The sequence below is a fragment of the Triturus cristatus genome, chromosome 7 (genome assembly GCF_964204655.1).
Source record: "Triturus cristatus chromosome 7, aTriCri1.1, whole genome shotgun sequence".
In the NCBI taxonomy this organism is placed as follows: domain Eukaryota; kingdom Metazoa; phylum Chordata; class Amphibia; order Caudata; family Salamandridae; genus Triturus; species Triturus cristatus.
This window is the reverse complement of record NC_140590.1, coordinates 1,713,941,559-1,713,959,425: the sequence shown is the minus strand read 5'-3', so window position 1 is coordinate 1,713,959,425 and position 17,867 is coordinate 1,713,941,559. Positions and strand designations below refer to the sequence as shown.

At 41.0% G+C, this 17,867-nt stretch overlaps 1 protein-coding gene across 2 annotated transcripts in view; it reads left to right on the top strand.

The window, feature by feature from the left end:
• LOC146812859 (C->U-editing enzyme APOBEC-1-like) overlaps positions 1 to 17,867 on the top strand; it is a 119,641-nt gene that overhangs the window by 64,122 nt on the left and 37,652 nt on the right. For both annotated transcript variants that reach the window (XM_085619930.1, XM_085619931.1), the window contains exon 3: positions 5,526 to 5,926. In XM_085619930.1, coding sequence (XP_085476056.1) covers positions 5,526 to 5,926 — 401 coding nt within the window. The remainder of the gene's footprint in view (positions 1 to 5,525; positions 5,927 to 17,867) is intronic.

Below are 17,867 nucleotides of genomic sequence, written 5' to 3'. Positions count from 1 at the left end.
AATATGGATAAGATACCAATATATTACAGACACATAAAATAAACAAAATAATCTATTTCATGTTAACTAAAAACCAAAACAGATCTTAAAATTGTATTTCACATAGACTTTCAAATATGATGAAACTGTACAACTTTGTGTACTTCTTCTGTAACCTTCAGACTGATGTTTACTATAATCTCTGTACACCTTTCCGCCACACCCTCGAACCTGAAGATCTTCTTCAATGTTCTCATTTTCAGTCGCACCAGATTTTAGTACTATCACCCAACTATTATTCCATATTGTCCCATCCTTAACCTTTACTGCATTCCTGGAACACTTCATCATTTGCATGGGTTTGGTATACTTGGACCAAGACATACAACAGACTGGAGCTTTCATTCGTACCCAATCCCCCACACACAGCTCAATACACTTTACTCTTTTCCTTTCATCATAATGTTTTATTACTCTTATCTTTAGACTCAATTCATGATTCCTCCATGGTCCAGTGCCATTGTATTTCATCCCTTTGTCCCAATCCATCCAGCTAGGATTCAATAAGGTCTTCGGTGATCTGTTGTTTAATAATTCGAACAGAGACTTCTGTGTAGTAGAATGCAGTGTCATGCGGTATGCAGTAATACATTTCTGTAACTCTTTTGTCCAATTTAGATTATTCACTCTTGATAACTTTCTGTTCTCCTTTATCACATTATTGAGCCTTTCAATGGCTCATTTGTTACCGGATGATAAACCGAACACTTTTTGTGTTTTATACCTCATTACTCAAGAAAATCTTCCATCACCTTAGAGCAAAATTGTGGCCCATTTTCAGTTATTAGCGATTTTGGAAAACTTTCCATTTTAAACACTTCTTGTAAAAACCTGATTACACTTTCAGAGGTGATCTCCCTTACACAAGAAACTTCCACTCATCTGGAGTACAAATCCATCTTTACCAACAAGAAAGGAGTATTTCGCTCACCTCTTAATGGCCCCACCATATCAATGGCAACCTGTTGCCATAGACTTTATGTTAACTTCTGACATACCATCGGCATTGCATGTGGTGTCAACACCTTGTCACTATTCCTGTATTGTATACAATCTCTAACTGTCCTTTCAATACTTAAGTTCAATCCTGGCCACCAGAATTTACCTTTTCTTGGTTTTTACAATCCCCATCTGACCTTGATGTGCCTCCTCAAATAATTTTCCTCTCTGAGAACTTGAAGATATCAATTTTATGCCTCTCAATAATATGTCTCTGTCCACTGCCAACTCATCAAATGCTTTAATCCATGATTTTGACAAAGTTTTCCTATTTTCTTTACTTGACTGTGGTTTTTGTACAATTTCGATTAACTCATCATCTTTCTTTAATTCTTCTTTCCACACCCCTTCTGTAAGACATCCCATCGCGATTTCACACACATCAAATTCTTCTTCTTCTTGAACATCCTCTAAAAGCTCAACTTCTTTTACACTTCTCACTAATCTAGATAAACAATCCGCTGTGTAATAACTGACCCCAGGAACATGCTCCATCACAAAATCAAAATCCTACAGAGCCACCAGCCATTTCTTGATCCTTGATTAAACAAAATCTACACCTTTCTTTTCAAATATCTCTTTTAATGGCTTATGATTCGTGTCATTTCTAAAATGAGTCCAGCAAACAAAATTGCTAAACATATTCTTTGCCCAATATATTGCCAATGCTTCCCTCTCTACAACTGAATAATTCAATTCCGCTCCTCTTAATTTCCTAAAAGCACAGATAACCAAATGCTCCTTACCATCTCTCTTTTGCTGCAATAATGTTTTACCACTCACATCAGTAATTATCATTGTTTCTTCTACAGGTATTAAAGCCTGTAAACTAGGTCATTTTGCAATTCACTTTTTTAAGTAATCAAATTCATTCTGACTTTCCAAGGTCCACTTAAATTAATTATTTGTCATCAGTAACAGTCTCATGTTCGATTTAGCTGCCAGGTTCTGGATAAACATTCCATAATACTCTACCATGCCAAGAAATGACACCAATTCCTCCTTAGTCCACGGTGCAATCAATTTCAAAATAGTGTCCACTAAACCTTGCTTTGGTGCTACACCCCTTCCTGAAATAAAATGACCCAAATAGTTACCCTCTTGCATGGCAAATTTACATTTTTCTCTTTTCAGGGTCAAACCAGAATCCATAAGCTATTGCAACATAACACTCACCCTGTAATCATGCTCAGCAAATACACTTTCAAAAATAAATACATTATCCTGATAGCATTTAACCCCCTATCTCCTTCAGTATTGAGGCCATAACTAAAAAACAAATACTGAGGCTACAGAAACAAGCCCAAAAGGCATTCTTGTGAACTTGAATCCAACCATATGCTTCATAAATACTGTTAGTTCCTGTGATTTTTCTGCCAATTGTACTTGGTGATAAGCTTGCGTGAGATCAAATTTTGAGAAAAATGTCACTCCTGCCAATAAAGAATCTATCTCTTTAATATTGGAGAGAGGAAATGTATCCTCTAAGGTCTACACACAACCTAATATTCCCCATTTGCCTTCCTGGCTACAGCAATTGGTTCCACTTCTACTGGTGTTATGACCTTTTGTTGTAGCCATCTTTCTAGCTTTGGCTCTACGTTATCCTGTAATGCAACAGGTAACCTCTCAATGTTGGCTACTGTTCATTTTGCCCCAGTTTTAAGTTTTATAAAGTGCTTGTACCATTTTATACAACCTAACTAACCAAATAAACGTTAAATTCCACTTTTTGTACTTGTACCTGGGGATCAGCTCCATTTTCAGTTCCACTCCTTCAATCCTTATCATACCACTTGGATGTTCTTGTTGAGATCCTTAAATTTTAAAGAGAATATCTTATGAAATTTCCTTCACTTCCTTATTCTGTTTCTTCCTACGCCTATTTCTGAAAATTACCTTCCTTACCACAACTAAAGCATGTTACATACAGGGCTAAACACAATTTAGCATTCGTTCTATGGCTACTCCTACAACAGCAAAAACACTTCCCTGAACATCTGTTTTCCCAACTAAACTTGTTACGATCTTTTTTGTTAACTCCTTTGTTACCTCTTTTTTTTTATCATACAGTCTCCTCACTCTTCTCTGTGTTTGAACTTGACTTATTTTTCTCACCCTTCAATTCTGATAAACATTTTAGCATGTGCTCCATTCATTTTGTGAACCAAACCTCTTCCAATGGTGGCTCTTCTTTAAGCCACAGTTCCTCTGTAATGTTGTTATCCTTGCATCTTAAAATAACTGATCTCTGAACCAATCTTCATTTGAACATTTTGGACATTTTAGAATAATTTGCGAACCAATTCAACCGATTCATCACCACCCTGTTCACGAAGTCCAAAATAGTAACGTTCCATGATCGTGCTTGCTCTGGGTAGATAATGCCGATCTAGTTTCATTATGCAACTTCAAATTAATTAAGTCCTCTCTGCTCTTCCGCACTTAGTTCCAGCAAATTCTCAAGTACATCCTTGCCCTACCCACCTAGACAGGCATATCTTCTTCTCGCACCTAAAATGCGTTCCCCAAACCTAGGCATGATGCCCAAAAATTGTCTTTCGCTTACTCCATTTTATTGTTGGTCATCAGAACTAATTAAGAAAAACAGTGGTGGTGTTACATTTTGCAGTGTCACAATTCACTTTAAATAAATAGACTGTATACTGATTGCAAATAAATATCAGGCTGTCCCACAGAAACTGTGACTACTACTGTACATAAATCCATAGTGTCACCAATTTTTTTTTTTTTAATACACACGTAACATTAGACCAGACTCTGATTACAAATGTAATCTAATTTGAAGAGCATTTATCTCAAAATCAGAACAGATCTTCACCTTACAACAATATGGTCGGCCTATCACCATGGTCAAGCACACTTTTTCCAAAAGATGTGCCTTTCACCGTGTTTCCTAGCTCCAGCAATTACCACATAGAACCGTAGAATGGTGTGCCTATCACTGTGTAGTAAGCACAGTACACCTTAACAAAAGGTATGGAATGGTGTGCCAATCACTGCAATAAGAGAAATGCAATGCTGGGCCCGTCACCATAATGTAGACACAATTCCACCTTGTTAGCTAAGTGCAGGTACACTCGTAGCCAAATTGATTTGAATACCCAGCAATTTCCCTGTTCTAAAATGGCCCCACTCAAATAATAAACATCGCAGCCACTTGAATTCTGATGCCAAGCTATTAAAATGGCTGCCAACAATACCCATGCCACTGTTTCCAGATGAACTGTCCAAGCCTCTGAAATGGCCACACCAGCAGTACCTTGCACGGGCTGCCCAACCTTCAAAGATGGCTGCACGGACAGCCCAGAGTGTGCCTTTCTAGGGAAAATGGGCCACACAGCTTCCTCCGGCACCCCCAGAACACTTCCCACAGTACCTCAGAGGCTGCAACATGCTTACAAATCTCGCAGCTTCCTTTAGTTACCATGCTGTCTCCCACCTTACGGACATCGCAGATCCTGCTGGAAACCTCCTTGTGTACCTCAGCGTGCCTGAGAAATCAACTGAGAAGATGTTGTTTCTTTCTGCAACTGATGCTCCATACGTAAGCTCTGACTCTCCTTCTTTGCAGTTGATGTGCTTTCATACCACCCCCGTCGCCAGTGCAACATCTACTAAGGATGCTGTACACGTTGTTATGGGTAAAACAAGAGATACTTTAATATAGCACCTCATCCAACAAGGACACTCAGGCAACTGCCTGTCATGTTTTAAACTACATTTCATTTCTGTATTCTATGTTCCATGTGACATCACATAGCCTGTTGACATCTAGACTAGCGACTAGATATCACAGAATATTCTTTTGACATTCTGCAGGGAAGTGGTTCTTTTCCAAGACAGGTTAGGGATCACCTAGGGGTGCAACATAGGTCCCTGCAGCCGCCATGGAGCAATGGGCCCCCAATCCTTCAGGAGGTTCCCCATTCTGATGAAGGCCAAGGAATGTCTGTGAGACTGTGAAATATGGGAGACTCAGGGCACCCCATCACATTCTGCAGAGAGTACCATCATTTTGGACTACACCACTGGAATCACTCCTCCTCTTTGTGAAACCTATACCATTGAGGTTAATTCGAAGGCAGATTTGGAGGCAATCGCAAGGCATAAAAAACAATTCAGTTTCAAACCTGTATTGCATCAGATTTTTAGTATAGAGAGCATTTTGAAGCAAGTGTGGGAGTTGTTCTCATAAAAAGTTTTCTTTAAAAATGGTGGAGTATGATAAATTTTATGCCACGTTTTTCCAAATATATTTTTCTTTGTTGCCCTTTACATAATAAATATAAAATGACATTTATCAACAGGTATGGGGTAGGTCATGTGCAATTCATGCATTGGATGCATCACTGGTGACTTGTATGTAAAGTAATGTGTGTGGCATCATTTTTTCAACCCTGAAGTCATACTTTGATTTTGTTCCATGCCTTCATCATCCCTTGATCATTTCTCTGCCTTTTTAGGAGAAAAATTGATCCAGAAGAGTTCATCTCAGTATTTGATCCAAGGGTGTGTCGCAAGGAGACGTATCTGCTCTTTGAAATCCAGTGGAACATTAAAGGCGGGTTCTACCGCGGCTGCTGCAGGAATCCCAATGACATCCACGCTGAGGTTAACTTTATTGAAAACATATTCAAGACCCAGCTCCGAAATACCTCTAAGAAATGTAGGATGACCTGGTATCTTTCATGGAGCCCTTGTGGTGTCTGTGCAAAGGCAATTACTGCATTCCTTGCCGAATACCCAAATGTGACACTGAAAATTCACATGGCAAGACTTTTCAGGCATTATGATCCTCGCAACAAGGCTGGCCTGAAGGAATTATATAGGACTTCAGCATATATCTGTATCATGGAAGAGCAAGGTAACACTCCAACATTTCAATAGAAGACTTTTTCCTGCTAAGAATAATAAAGCAAATGGTTAACAATGTACATATTGAATCTATATATCTGATACTTTTAGTTTGAAACATTTAAAGGGTCCATTAGGGTTTAGTTGAGTAGGAGAACTGCCATAAATCATCACATCTTCTGCCCCGCCAAACCCATGGTTTGGCAACCTCATATAGTGATGGGACAACCATCACATATCTGATAGCGAAGCCTTAACTGACTTCACCTTCAGACACCTTTGACTAGTGCCCATACGCCATATTGTTTCCAATAAATAAAACATACTTAGAATGGGTTTTGGGCTAGCCTCCTGGATGGCATTGTTGATTATCTCAGTTGTCTGCTCTTGATTTTGTAGGTTTCTTCCATATTTTTGCATTTGTCTCACATTTGTCACGGAGCATATAGGATTCATAGTGTTCCGATTGGATGTGCCCACCCACTCCATATTTGAGGGGCTCTTGTTTTATTTAGGTTTAAGCACTCCATTGTAATGCATAGGTTTTCTTGTTCCCTTCCCCTTTTTCTGCATTCTTACCGTCCTGCTCTTTCTCTTCACTCCTTCCCCTGCTTCCAAATGTTCTGTGCCCTCCTCCCTGTGTTTGAAAGTTTTTTTGTTGCTTTTTAAAAATGTTTTTTTTTACAAGGGCTCCTATTCGTCTGGCAAAAGGAGCACCCTGTAGCCCTTCCTGAGACTTCTGCCTGTGGATGGCACACCCTCTCTCCCTTCTGCATACCTTGCAGTTCCAGAGCTCCTCAGTCCAGACCAGTGAAGGTGGTCTGGAGTGAGCATATGAGCTAGGACCCTGTAACCCCTCCCTCCCCCTTTCGTAGTAGCCTCTGTATTGTGAACTCATCTGGGATGCTAATCACTGCTAGAAGAACATGTGAGGCACCATTCTGTATCGAGCTCCATATCAGCTGTACTGTGTGACTGACCAGGAAGCTGAAGACCCAGATTGAAGCCAGCACTGCAGACTCACTGCCTGTGGCTTAGCCCAGAGAACAGCTGAGGAGCGATTACATTGCCTCAGACTCTGCTGTCACCACCGTGTGAGGCCATTCATCATGGTGCAGATGATGGTTCCATCATTTTCCCCACAGATTTCACACAGCGGAATATCACCTGCAGCTGCTAACAATATTTTCATTGGGCTCCAGAATAACTGGAGGGGCTCAGCTGGGTCTTCTTCCTGTACTCGTCAAGCACTACTAAGCATCAGGATAAACAGGAGAACAAGGTGCCATTACAGGCAGCGCTGTTTTTGTGCAGGAAGGAATACCTTCTGCATAAAAACAATCCTTAGTGTCATTTTTATTTTTAGGTCTCGCATAGGCAGTGCATGCTGCCTCTACGAGGCACCAAGTAATCTGTATTAGTAGTAAAACTCCACCCATTTTGTTTTTCTTTGTGTTGTCACTTGCCATTGGTTAAATGTGTCATTGCTGGTTTCATCTCTCGCATTGATTGGCTGGTGGTCCGAAACCTCATATCCGGTTTACTTCCATTTTACAGGAAGCAGCACCGACCAACTACAATGTAGTTCCACTGCTTGATGTAATTGTTTCATTTAGGGACTACTTTTTTTTATGTAGGCATCGCGCACGCACGCCTAGGCAACAATAATAATGTTTTTAATATTTAAGGCGCGGAACGCTGCCCCATGCCTTTCTTTTCATGGGTATTGTTTAAAACAATGGCGGTACCAGGGTTCAGGCAAACGCAGCCTCCCGCCAGCTGTGTCAACACTCTGCCGATCCCTAGAACAAAAACAAAGGTCTTCTTGGCAGATGACGCTCCGCCTGCAGGTTCCACGGCGCTGCTCGTTTAGGTTTACGGAACGTCTGAGGTATAGGGGGGCAATTCCAAACAACTAACAGTTGCTGCCAATGTTCGTAAAATGATATACTTTTAAAAGATATTTATATTCGAAACAAAACCAAAACGCACCTTAAAGAATAAATAAAGAGTGACTGGTCAGATCTTTTCAGCTGCTTAAAACATAATGACCCAAATGTAGTTTTCATTATTTGCTCTGGTGTCAAGAACCCCCCTTTTAGCGCTAGTTCTTGCATGAGCACAACCTTTAAAAAATTAAACTTGACGAAATACCCGCATTGGCGAAGACTGAAAGCGGCAATACAATCCATTTTGCGGAAGGTGCAAGTCCCGCACTGTCGTCTCAGCAAAAGAAGTCTAGACACTTCCTGTTTGGGTTCTCGGTCTAGTTGTTGAGACTCGAGATTCCCAAACAGATTCAATGCGCATGCGCAAGTAATTAGCGGCGCACTTCAACTGTTTTTCTGTCAAGAGCGGTAACGTATTTTAACCCTCTGACAGGAATACTTCTGCAGCGTTAATTTCCTTTCCTTTTGAAGGCATAAGAATTATTTTCTTCAGTGAAATTCGACGCCTCTCCTATCTCATGTTTTCGAGGGTGAAGATGTTTTGAGATGACAAACTCATATGAATTTTTTTCCTCAGAAGTGCCGTCTTTCTTCAACTACAGCACACTGCCTAGTCGAGTGGTGTCTTCAGGTATCGTAGTACAGAGCATGGCAAGAGAGTGCTTCTGTGAAGAGAAGTAATCTCAACTAGTCAAGTAAGAATTTGCCTTTGTGAATTGCGCTATCCAGCATTCCAGTTTGTGCGTCAGTGAGAGGTGTAGAAGAAATCTCTACGAGTCAAGTAAGAATTTGTCCATTTTAAAAGCACAAGTCAGCATTTCAGTTAGCGCGACAACAAGAGGTTTTAGAGACTTTGCTTCTGTAAGGTTCTTTTAACTACCCAGTGGTTCAGCTCAGCTAATTGAAGGACTTCTGCCACTGGAAAATATTTCTTGACTGAACTATTGTTTTAGCCATTGGAAATTATTTTTTGACAGAACTACTGGTTTAAAGTATAACCTCAATGAATGATACAGGACATAATTCGTCACAAAGCATGCATAAAAGAATGTACATGAGAAACAATTCTTGCTTAAAAGACAGTTACTAAAGAACTTTTTTCATGAGAAACATAAATCTGCCAAAATAAAAATTATACTTACTGAGCTGCTGATTAAACAAGATTAGTGTGCGCAGTGAGAGAAAACCAAGTAAATCTTCCAGTCAATCAGAATTACAATCAACTCATAGAGAGAGGCTACCCCTCAGAGTATAAAAGGTAGCTAGGGACAGAAGATAGTTCTAAACTATAAACCAATAGAAACCTAGGGGCAGCATTAATTGTTTGTGTTTGCAGGCACCTGAACCAAATTTCCAGAAGGAGGCCATTACCTGAGGCTGTCTCTCTTGTTTGTTTTCCCATTCCCCTTTCCCCCGAGCTGAGTTTAGTAACAGTTTATTTTTGACTGTTTCTGATGTCGGTTGGTGGGAATTGCAGAACTGTCATAGGCTCCTGAGGAGATCGCACATTCAGACCTGTTACCACGGCATCATTCTAAGATGGCCGTGCTAGTTACCTACCTTCATTGAGGTCGTCCCTCTTTTCTGTCTATGTACGTTTCTTCTGCAGTGTCACGGCCGCTTTGTTGTGGCGTGTTTAAGTGACGAACTTCCGGCACGCGGAGTCACCGGCCATATAGAAGGGAAAAGGATGGTGAGTGAGCGCTTGGAGGTTGTGACTGAGTGATTTGCTTGTGGTATGAAGGTTGCACTGTGCGGGCCAGGATACGGGGAGGGTAAACCAGCACCTATCGGCAAGAGACAGATTTTAGGTTGCTGCCTCCGGTGTAAAAGGTGTACATTAAAGAGATATGTCAACTCATGCTAGGTCCATGGGTTACTCTACGTCTATTCTGCCCACCCCTTGAAAGATGATTTGGTCCTCCACTTCACACAATGAACTGTCATATCCCTCTTTTCACTTGCTGTTAATTTACCACGTTACCGTAGCTCTTCCCTCATTCTCTCCCTAACAGGTGGTTCTATTACTGCATTCGCTGAGGGGCTCATACCATTAACCGATCCACTTGGTAGGTGGACCTTTGTCATTAGGGAATAAAGCTCTCCACTCTAGTGACTCCCATACTTATTCGTATTGTTCGCCGAAATTGTATAGTAGAGATGCCTTATATTTGCTGAGATTACATTGAATAAATTGCAAGAATTTAGATTTAAAGAAGACTTCCAAGTCAGTGTTGGGGAGGGAGACGGGGAGTGAAACGTAAACTAGATCGTTACTGCAGGTTCAGTTTATTGTATTTTGCGGTTCATGGAGTTTGTGCTGACTGAGGTGCCAATTTTCTTGGGCAGCTGTACCACAAAACTAAGAATTGCACTTTCTATAAGTGAAGCTCATTTGGATGTCTCATGTTCGAGCACACAATGTGTATCCTTTTTGAATGCAGGGGATTTTGCACATTGCGCTGTGATACAGCAAACAGAGCTCGAGTTACAGGTTGAAGTAAACGCACGCCTGGGTTTGTTAAGCTTTCGCTCCAGGCCTACTCTCAACCCATGCGCCACGTGTCTTATCCGTTACAAAGATACAATTAATTCAATGTTGAATCATGTCTTTTTCTGCACAGAAGTTTGCCAAAGTGGCTGGAGGAAAAGTTACCATAGCTACTGTTTCGAGATATGCTGCAATTATGCAACCACATTTTTTTTTAACCAAAGCAAGCGTTAGATCAGTAACAAAGAGGAAATGTATTGCTGTTTCATGAAGGTAATTATGAGGCAACTGTTATTCAATTCAATGCATCACAATGCCAAGCAACACGTTAACAAGGTTGTGTACCCTGGGCAGCGTTTTCCGGTCTTGCCTTTGAGACCGCTTTAGCTGTTACGCCAGACTACTTTTAAAACAAGCATTTGCAATGGTCTCGCATTTGTGAGAGTTTGAGCTATTGGCATTGAAAATGACAATGCCTTTTATGTATATGTTATAAAAACTTGCAAGCGGTCGTAAACACGCACTTTTCTACTTATAGTCATTGCTTACGAGAACCAAGGCTGGCAGTAACTGCGTCTCATTTACTGCCAGACTTGCTTGTCGTAAGCAAGGACTACAAGTACAAAGTGCTTATTTACTCACCGCTTTCAGGTTCTCAAAACACATAAATAAAAGGTATTGTCATTTACAATGCCAATTGCTCAAACTCTCGCAAATGCGAGACCTATTGCATTGCAAATGCTTGTTCTATTAATGAGTGCTGCAGAATGCTATCACATTTTAAAAGTGGAAATAACGAGGAGAAATAGAGATATATCTCCTTTTTACACCTCACTTGGGAAGGCAAAGAATATTGACACATGCCTAGGTTTAGAAGTCTTTGAAAATCTGGGAATGTGCCAAAACCCACTGGTGGAAGCATGGGTATGCCCAAACTTCACCCTTGGAACGTCTCCCCAGTTGAAATGTAATATAACACAGTGCAAGCAGCTGTTGCGTTACATATATGTAGAAAGTCACACAAGGTCACACAAATCAGACATTGCGTGACTTTGTAAATATTATTGAAGCTTTTGTGATCTCCTTGTGTGGTGTGACTCAAGGAGAATACAAAGGTTTCACAAATATGGGTCCTAGTGTGTAAGTAGTGGAGCTGCACTCTGACGTTTACATCAACCCTGCTTCCAGATATGCTGCTACTGCCAGAGCCATGGACAGCACCTCTGGTTGTCTATATGGAGCCAAGTAAATGAAGATTGGTAGCTATATGGTGTCAAAAGAAGAAAATGGTGAAGGCAATTTACCCTTGCCTTTCCTTCCCCCACCTTTGTGTTCTTCTAGGGCAAGGATGTAAAGCTGCCAAAAAATGTTGGTGCAAAACTTACTAGAGGCCCATGATGTGCCAACCAATCACTGACAGTGTTGCCAAATGGAAGAACCTGTAGTCATGTAGGGAAGATGGATATAAGGGGGCATGAGAGAACCCTATATGTCACCCTATCTGTCACCCTGTGGAAGCCTGCAAGACGTTGTCACCCCACCCATCCACACTTAAGTACAACAAGAATCAATGTCACAGTTAAGAGGGGAGCAGAAGCTACACAGCCAGGAGATGAATGAAGGGGCCGCCCCTCACCAGACATGGGAGCTACTAACCTTGGGTTGCCTGACGGCCAGGCGGGCTAGCGGTAAGAAATTCTAAGGGTACCTCTAAGGTGCAAGAAGCGGCACTTGCAGCCCATTCCCGACTAATGGCTGGCTACATGTCAAACATGGCTCTGAGTTGAATCTATCTATGACAAGGTCTGTGACCCATACCCAGTAAGGGCCTTACTACCCAACTTTTAACATCCGTCTATACTCTCGTTAATTTTTCAAAGTGACAAAAGAAAGTAACATCTGAGAAATATTTATTAACAAACATGTTTTTTATAAATATCTTTGGCGACAAATGGTGGTCTTGTGGCTGAGTTTCCCAAACTGCAGCAAGCGAATCTGGATACTAATTTGACGTGACCATCACCACCTAACCAAAAAGTAACAATCCTTCACCTATTGTTCTCCCACAGTATCCCTTGGACAAATACTTACTCCCCCTGAGATTACCAAAGAGACGAATCCCAAAGTGAATTGTTACCAACTCCTTTGAGATATTGATAACCGCAGCTGCAAATCATTTATACACTGCATATCGAATTGCAATTTGAAAGGAAGGCCTCTTTTATGTCTCTACCAAATCGCAAAAAATAGTTGAATGTTTCTCAAAAAATGTTTCAAACTAAAAATATTTCAAAATGTTCAGCTAGCAAAGAAATTATGCGCTCAATTCAGAACAGTAAATGTGCTTGAAAATTATTTATTTCCATGTTTATGTACTGCTACACCTAAATAAAACTCTTTGTTTTTGTGCTATTCACAGTTTCCTATTACAGATTTACACTTAGGTGTAGAATTACATGCCTCTACCCCCTCAAATGAGAGGAAGTAGCCTTCTACCACAGATTGTATAAGTGCAAAGCTACTGCTAGTAACTTTTCATCTGTTGGTGGCGATCTCTGCCACCTTGGTAGAGATCGCCTATGGGAAAGTATAGGAAAATATCGTGAACTAAATTTTTTCAATAAGTACACACATTTGAAAAAATAATATGAACGTAATCTAATGAAAACTATTTATCATTAACATAGAAATTATTATCTTATAGTGGACAGCAAATTAACTAACTAAATGTGTATTTATTAATTGAATAGTATAAGAATATGAATATAATTTTAAATGGTAATGTTTGCCAATATTTACAAATAAAAATCCCTCATTAAAATTGTTCTTTGTGTAAATAATTAGTGTACGTGGTTAAATGTTATATATTTAATTAATATTTATTTTAAGTTTAATTACATTTTTTAAGAGTTAAATAAAACATTATTAACAATAATCAATATTTTTATGTAATTGGTTTAGAAGTTTATATATAAATATTTAACAAAGTCCACACTTCAATTTATTATGCAATCAAATACCACAGCATTACAAGTATGGAGGCACAGGTAGAACTGACGCTTTTTTGTGAACAAGTCACCTTGTTCACGGTTGGGCAACTCTTGCCCCTTATACCCATCTTATACGTTAGTGTTGTGTCAATGAAACTAAACATAAAGAAAGGGTTTCAGTATGAAGTCATACACTGGTGCCACCGTGGAGGCCTTCAAACAGTATCGTAATGACCAAATAACATTCCATTAAGCCGATACAAAGACCAATTAAAGTGCATGAATACGTACCAATATCAGATCAATGTCACACTCAATTTCAAGTATTTAGCAAGTATTTAGAGGAAGTACACGCTATCGTATTAATACATTACTACAAGGATTCAAAACTACAAAAATGTTTGACAAACAAGTATAAAGAAATCTCAAAGTCCTGCACAAGTGGGCAGACCACACAGCCTATCTATGCTTTAGCATGTGTACACCAGAAACACTGTAGGTCACAACTGTAGCAGTGGCAGCTGGTGAACTTTGAAAGTGGTGAGGCAAAAATATATCACTGTATATTATCGAAGGAGTGTGCAAAGGGAGTGAGCCTGACTCCCAGTGGTAGTTCTAACACTGAAATTCTTTTTTTTAAATAGTGTGATATTGATTTAACTGTCATCTACTAAATTCTTCTATGTCATTATTTGATAGCACCACTCACCTAAGTGTAGGGTGTCGGAGTGCTTTCATCACAGAGAGGCACACTAAATCATACAAGTGTGTAAATCAATGTACAGGAAATGTTACACAAGACATTGAGTCTTACAGGGTTAAGGAATCTCATATCATCCCAACTTCTAGACGTTCTATGTTAAGAGTGAATGGCTGGGAGGACCATATAGTTAGAATATAAAACGTAATGTAGTTGATTGTAATTGTCAGTACTAAGAAGACTTTATCACTTCCTAAAGGAACTCTGCTTTGCAATCTTAGAAAAAAACAGATTGAGAAAAAATAAGGATGTAAACCCATAACTTACAGTTTGCAGACAGCACCTTCATGCCAGTAAAAAGATCACTGTACAATATTGAAATATTTCAACTTAACAACTGGAAGAAACAAAATGGCCTCAGTGTCAGAAGCAGTAGCCCACTTACCTAGCTAAATATTCTGTGATCTGCATGTTACACAGTGTGCCTTGCAGCAGGCACATTAATCCTTTATACTACTTTATGAGTCAAAACTGTGAATGGGAAAAACAAAGAACTCTCCCAGAGCTGTGGTAATCACTAGAGTCCTCCTTTCCTGCATAATCTCCTCAAAACTGTTTGGTGGACACAGACCTCTGCATCAGGTGTCTTAACCCTATAAAATAGTGTGCAGTGCAGCCTCTTTGTGACTGGTTAGGTAATTTAAAACAGATTTACTGTCAAATATGTGCTTGATGCCAATTTTTGCAGAAGATATATTTTGTAAATTTACTGTCAGACTCTGGTTTACAAGCTATGGCCCTCATGACTTAAACCCCCTTTCATTTGCCACATGTTAGAGTATTTTGTTTTCCAAATTCAGCACTTCCACTCCCTGATAATTAAAGCAAACAAAGACAGAACAACGAGTACAGAAGCGGCTTAAACCAGCTTTCCTTTCCCACACATTAGAGTATTATTTTAATCCAAATTCAGCACTTCCACTCCCTGATAAGTAAAGCAAACAAAGACAGGCTTAATGAGTACAGAATATCAGAATAAACTGCTTACAGAAGCGCAATTGTCCTTTAAGATGTAAACGTATTGGAAATGTTTTTAAATTAAGGATTCTTTTCCATAGTTTACTCACCTGCGTGTTTCTTCACGTCTTGAATGGCTTAATTCGGTCTTTTTATTACAGCGCCAGGAACATGCTGATCACAGCCGCATCAGGAATCAGGTTAGACCTGAGCTTTAACATTCTTTTCACCCCTGCTCCATCCTGATAGGGCCTGGGGAGATTTTGTCTCTGACCATTCATGCAGAGCATGCGCAGTAAGTCTATGGGTTGCGAATGTGTGAAGAGGGCTGAAATGAAATGCGCTCTTCACACATGCACAAAAAATGGACCTAAAGCACCTCCTGCCCTGTGTTGCTCCTCTGTGCACTTCCGTTGACTCCTGCACAGAAATGAAAGCAAAACGAACTGAGAAATCTGTCAGTTTGTCCGTTTGCATTTCTGGAGGCTGGAAATGTACAGAGTAGATTTTCTCTCCTCCTGCGTGCTGGTGATGGGAGGTCGCCGCTTTTGCGCCCTCTATGTATCAGCTGCCACTGAAGGGAAACAACCTTTACAACGCAGTCATTACATCAAACAACCTTTACAACGCAGTCATTACAACGCAATATCCTTTACATCGCATGTCATTACAATGCAGCCATTACATCGCATGTCACTACAACGCATGTCATTACAACGCATGTCACTACAACACAGGCATTACATTGCATGTCTTTACAATGCATAGCATTACAAGGCGTAGTACCCCTACACTATCCAACACTTACCCTACTGTTGCACTGACTGGAGTTAAAATAGTAATTTTTACCCCTACACTATCCAAAACTTACCCTACTGTTGCATTTACTGGAGTTAGAATAGTAATATTTACCCCTACACTATCCAACACTTACCTTAAATACAATGTAATGATAGGCGTTGTAATGGTATGCATTGTAATGGTATGATGCGATGTAATGGAATGCGTTGTAAATGTAGTTTCTAAAAATGCGTTGTAATGGCATGTGAAGGAAGGAAGTAATGCGTTGTAATGGATGTTGCGATGTAAAAATGCATTGTAAAGGCATACGTTATAAATGTTTGCGTTGTAACGTTATACATTCCCACTGAACTGTAGTTACATACAAACACACTATGGGGCTGATTCCGATTCCGGCCACAAAACGAACCGACCGACACGGACCGAATACCGACCGACACGGACCAGCGCCGCACGACCTGTGCAGTACGATGCAACGCGTGTGAATTACAACCGACACGTACAGAATACAAGCCGTACGACCGAGCCATAGGGAAAATAGTGATCCGGCTGGAAAACCGACGCGCTTATCACTGACCGACACGAACCTGGAATGAAGCCGACCGACCCGTACCCGTCATGTACGATTTGCGCAGTACGATGCAATGCGTGTAAAACCAGACCGACTCACACGGAGACCAAGCCGCACGACTGACACGCACAGACAATCTGGCACACAAGCAATAGAGACCGCTGCAACCGACGCGTACCGAACACAGAAGATAGGCAGCATGAACGAGGCGGAGAAGCCCGCACGAGACAACAGTAGCGTCCGTTTCCGTCACATGAACGTCTCCTTCATGCCTACAAAACACAAAGGAAAAAAGACTAAAAAAGGACCAAACAAGCAATGACAAAGCCAATAAATACCACAAAAAAAATGGGACAAAGACACACCCACCACTCCAACTATATAAAGGACTACAATCACTACCATCATCCCTTGCAAACAGGAGACACAGCCAGCAGCAAACACCAGTACACAGCAACCACAGACACACTCACAACTCACCCATCACACAACTCACACACCATCAGCACCTCATAAAAAGGAAACACACACATACACCCAGCAAAACCAACACCAACCCACCATCACTTGCACCCTCACACACACATCCCTCACCACCACCACCCATCACCATGCCCCCAAAGAAGAATCCAAAGTTCACAGATAGTGAGTTAGAAGTGCTGGTAGACAAGATCATCAGAGTAGAGCCACATTTGTTTGGTACATTGGTCCAAAGGACCACCATCTCACAGAAAACCAAGATGTGGGCGAGGATTGTGGACAAGGTGACGCCCAAGCACCAGCAAGGCGCACAAAGGACGATATCCAGAACAGGTGTTATGACGTGCGCAGGAGGGTCAAGAAACTCATCGAAAAAGATCACGCCCTGAGTCAGTGCACCAGCGGTGGCCCTCCTGCCAAACCAGTCTACTTCTGGACCTGGGAGGAGAAGGTGCGGGCCATCCTACCACCAGAGAGCGTCCATGGCCTAACAGACATCCCAGAGCCTGGTGAGTACACAAACAACATACCCAAGATTGTGTGGCAAGGGGACAGTGAAACCATGCACGGCAAGCAAAGCTACAGTAACCAATAGATAATCAGCCCAAGATGTGTATGCCAGTCAGACAAACACAATACCTGCCATCTCAGAGTGACTGGGAACTGTGTCTTGACATGCACCAACCTACAAACAAATTGAGCAAGCCAGTGGCACTAAGCCAAATAGACCCTGCCAGACAGTTTGCCACCACAAACACACCACCTCACAGTGCAGCTGACTGTCAGGAAGGAATAGTGGGGATGCAGGTGAAGTGAGTGTAGCCAAAAGCATGATGGGGCCTGTAGTCACAGATAATGCTCCCCCTCCTGATTGGCCCATCACGACCTCTCTGAAACATGCCCACATCACTGGGAGTGGAAAATGACTGACAAGATGGCTGACACTGGCTCC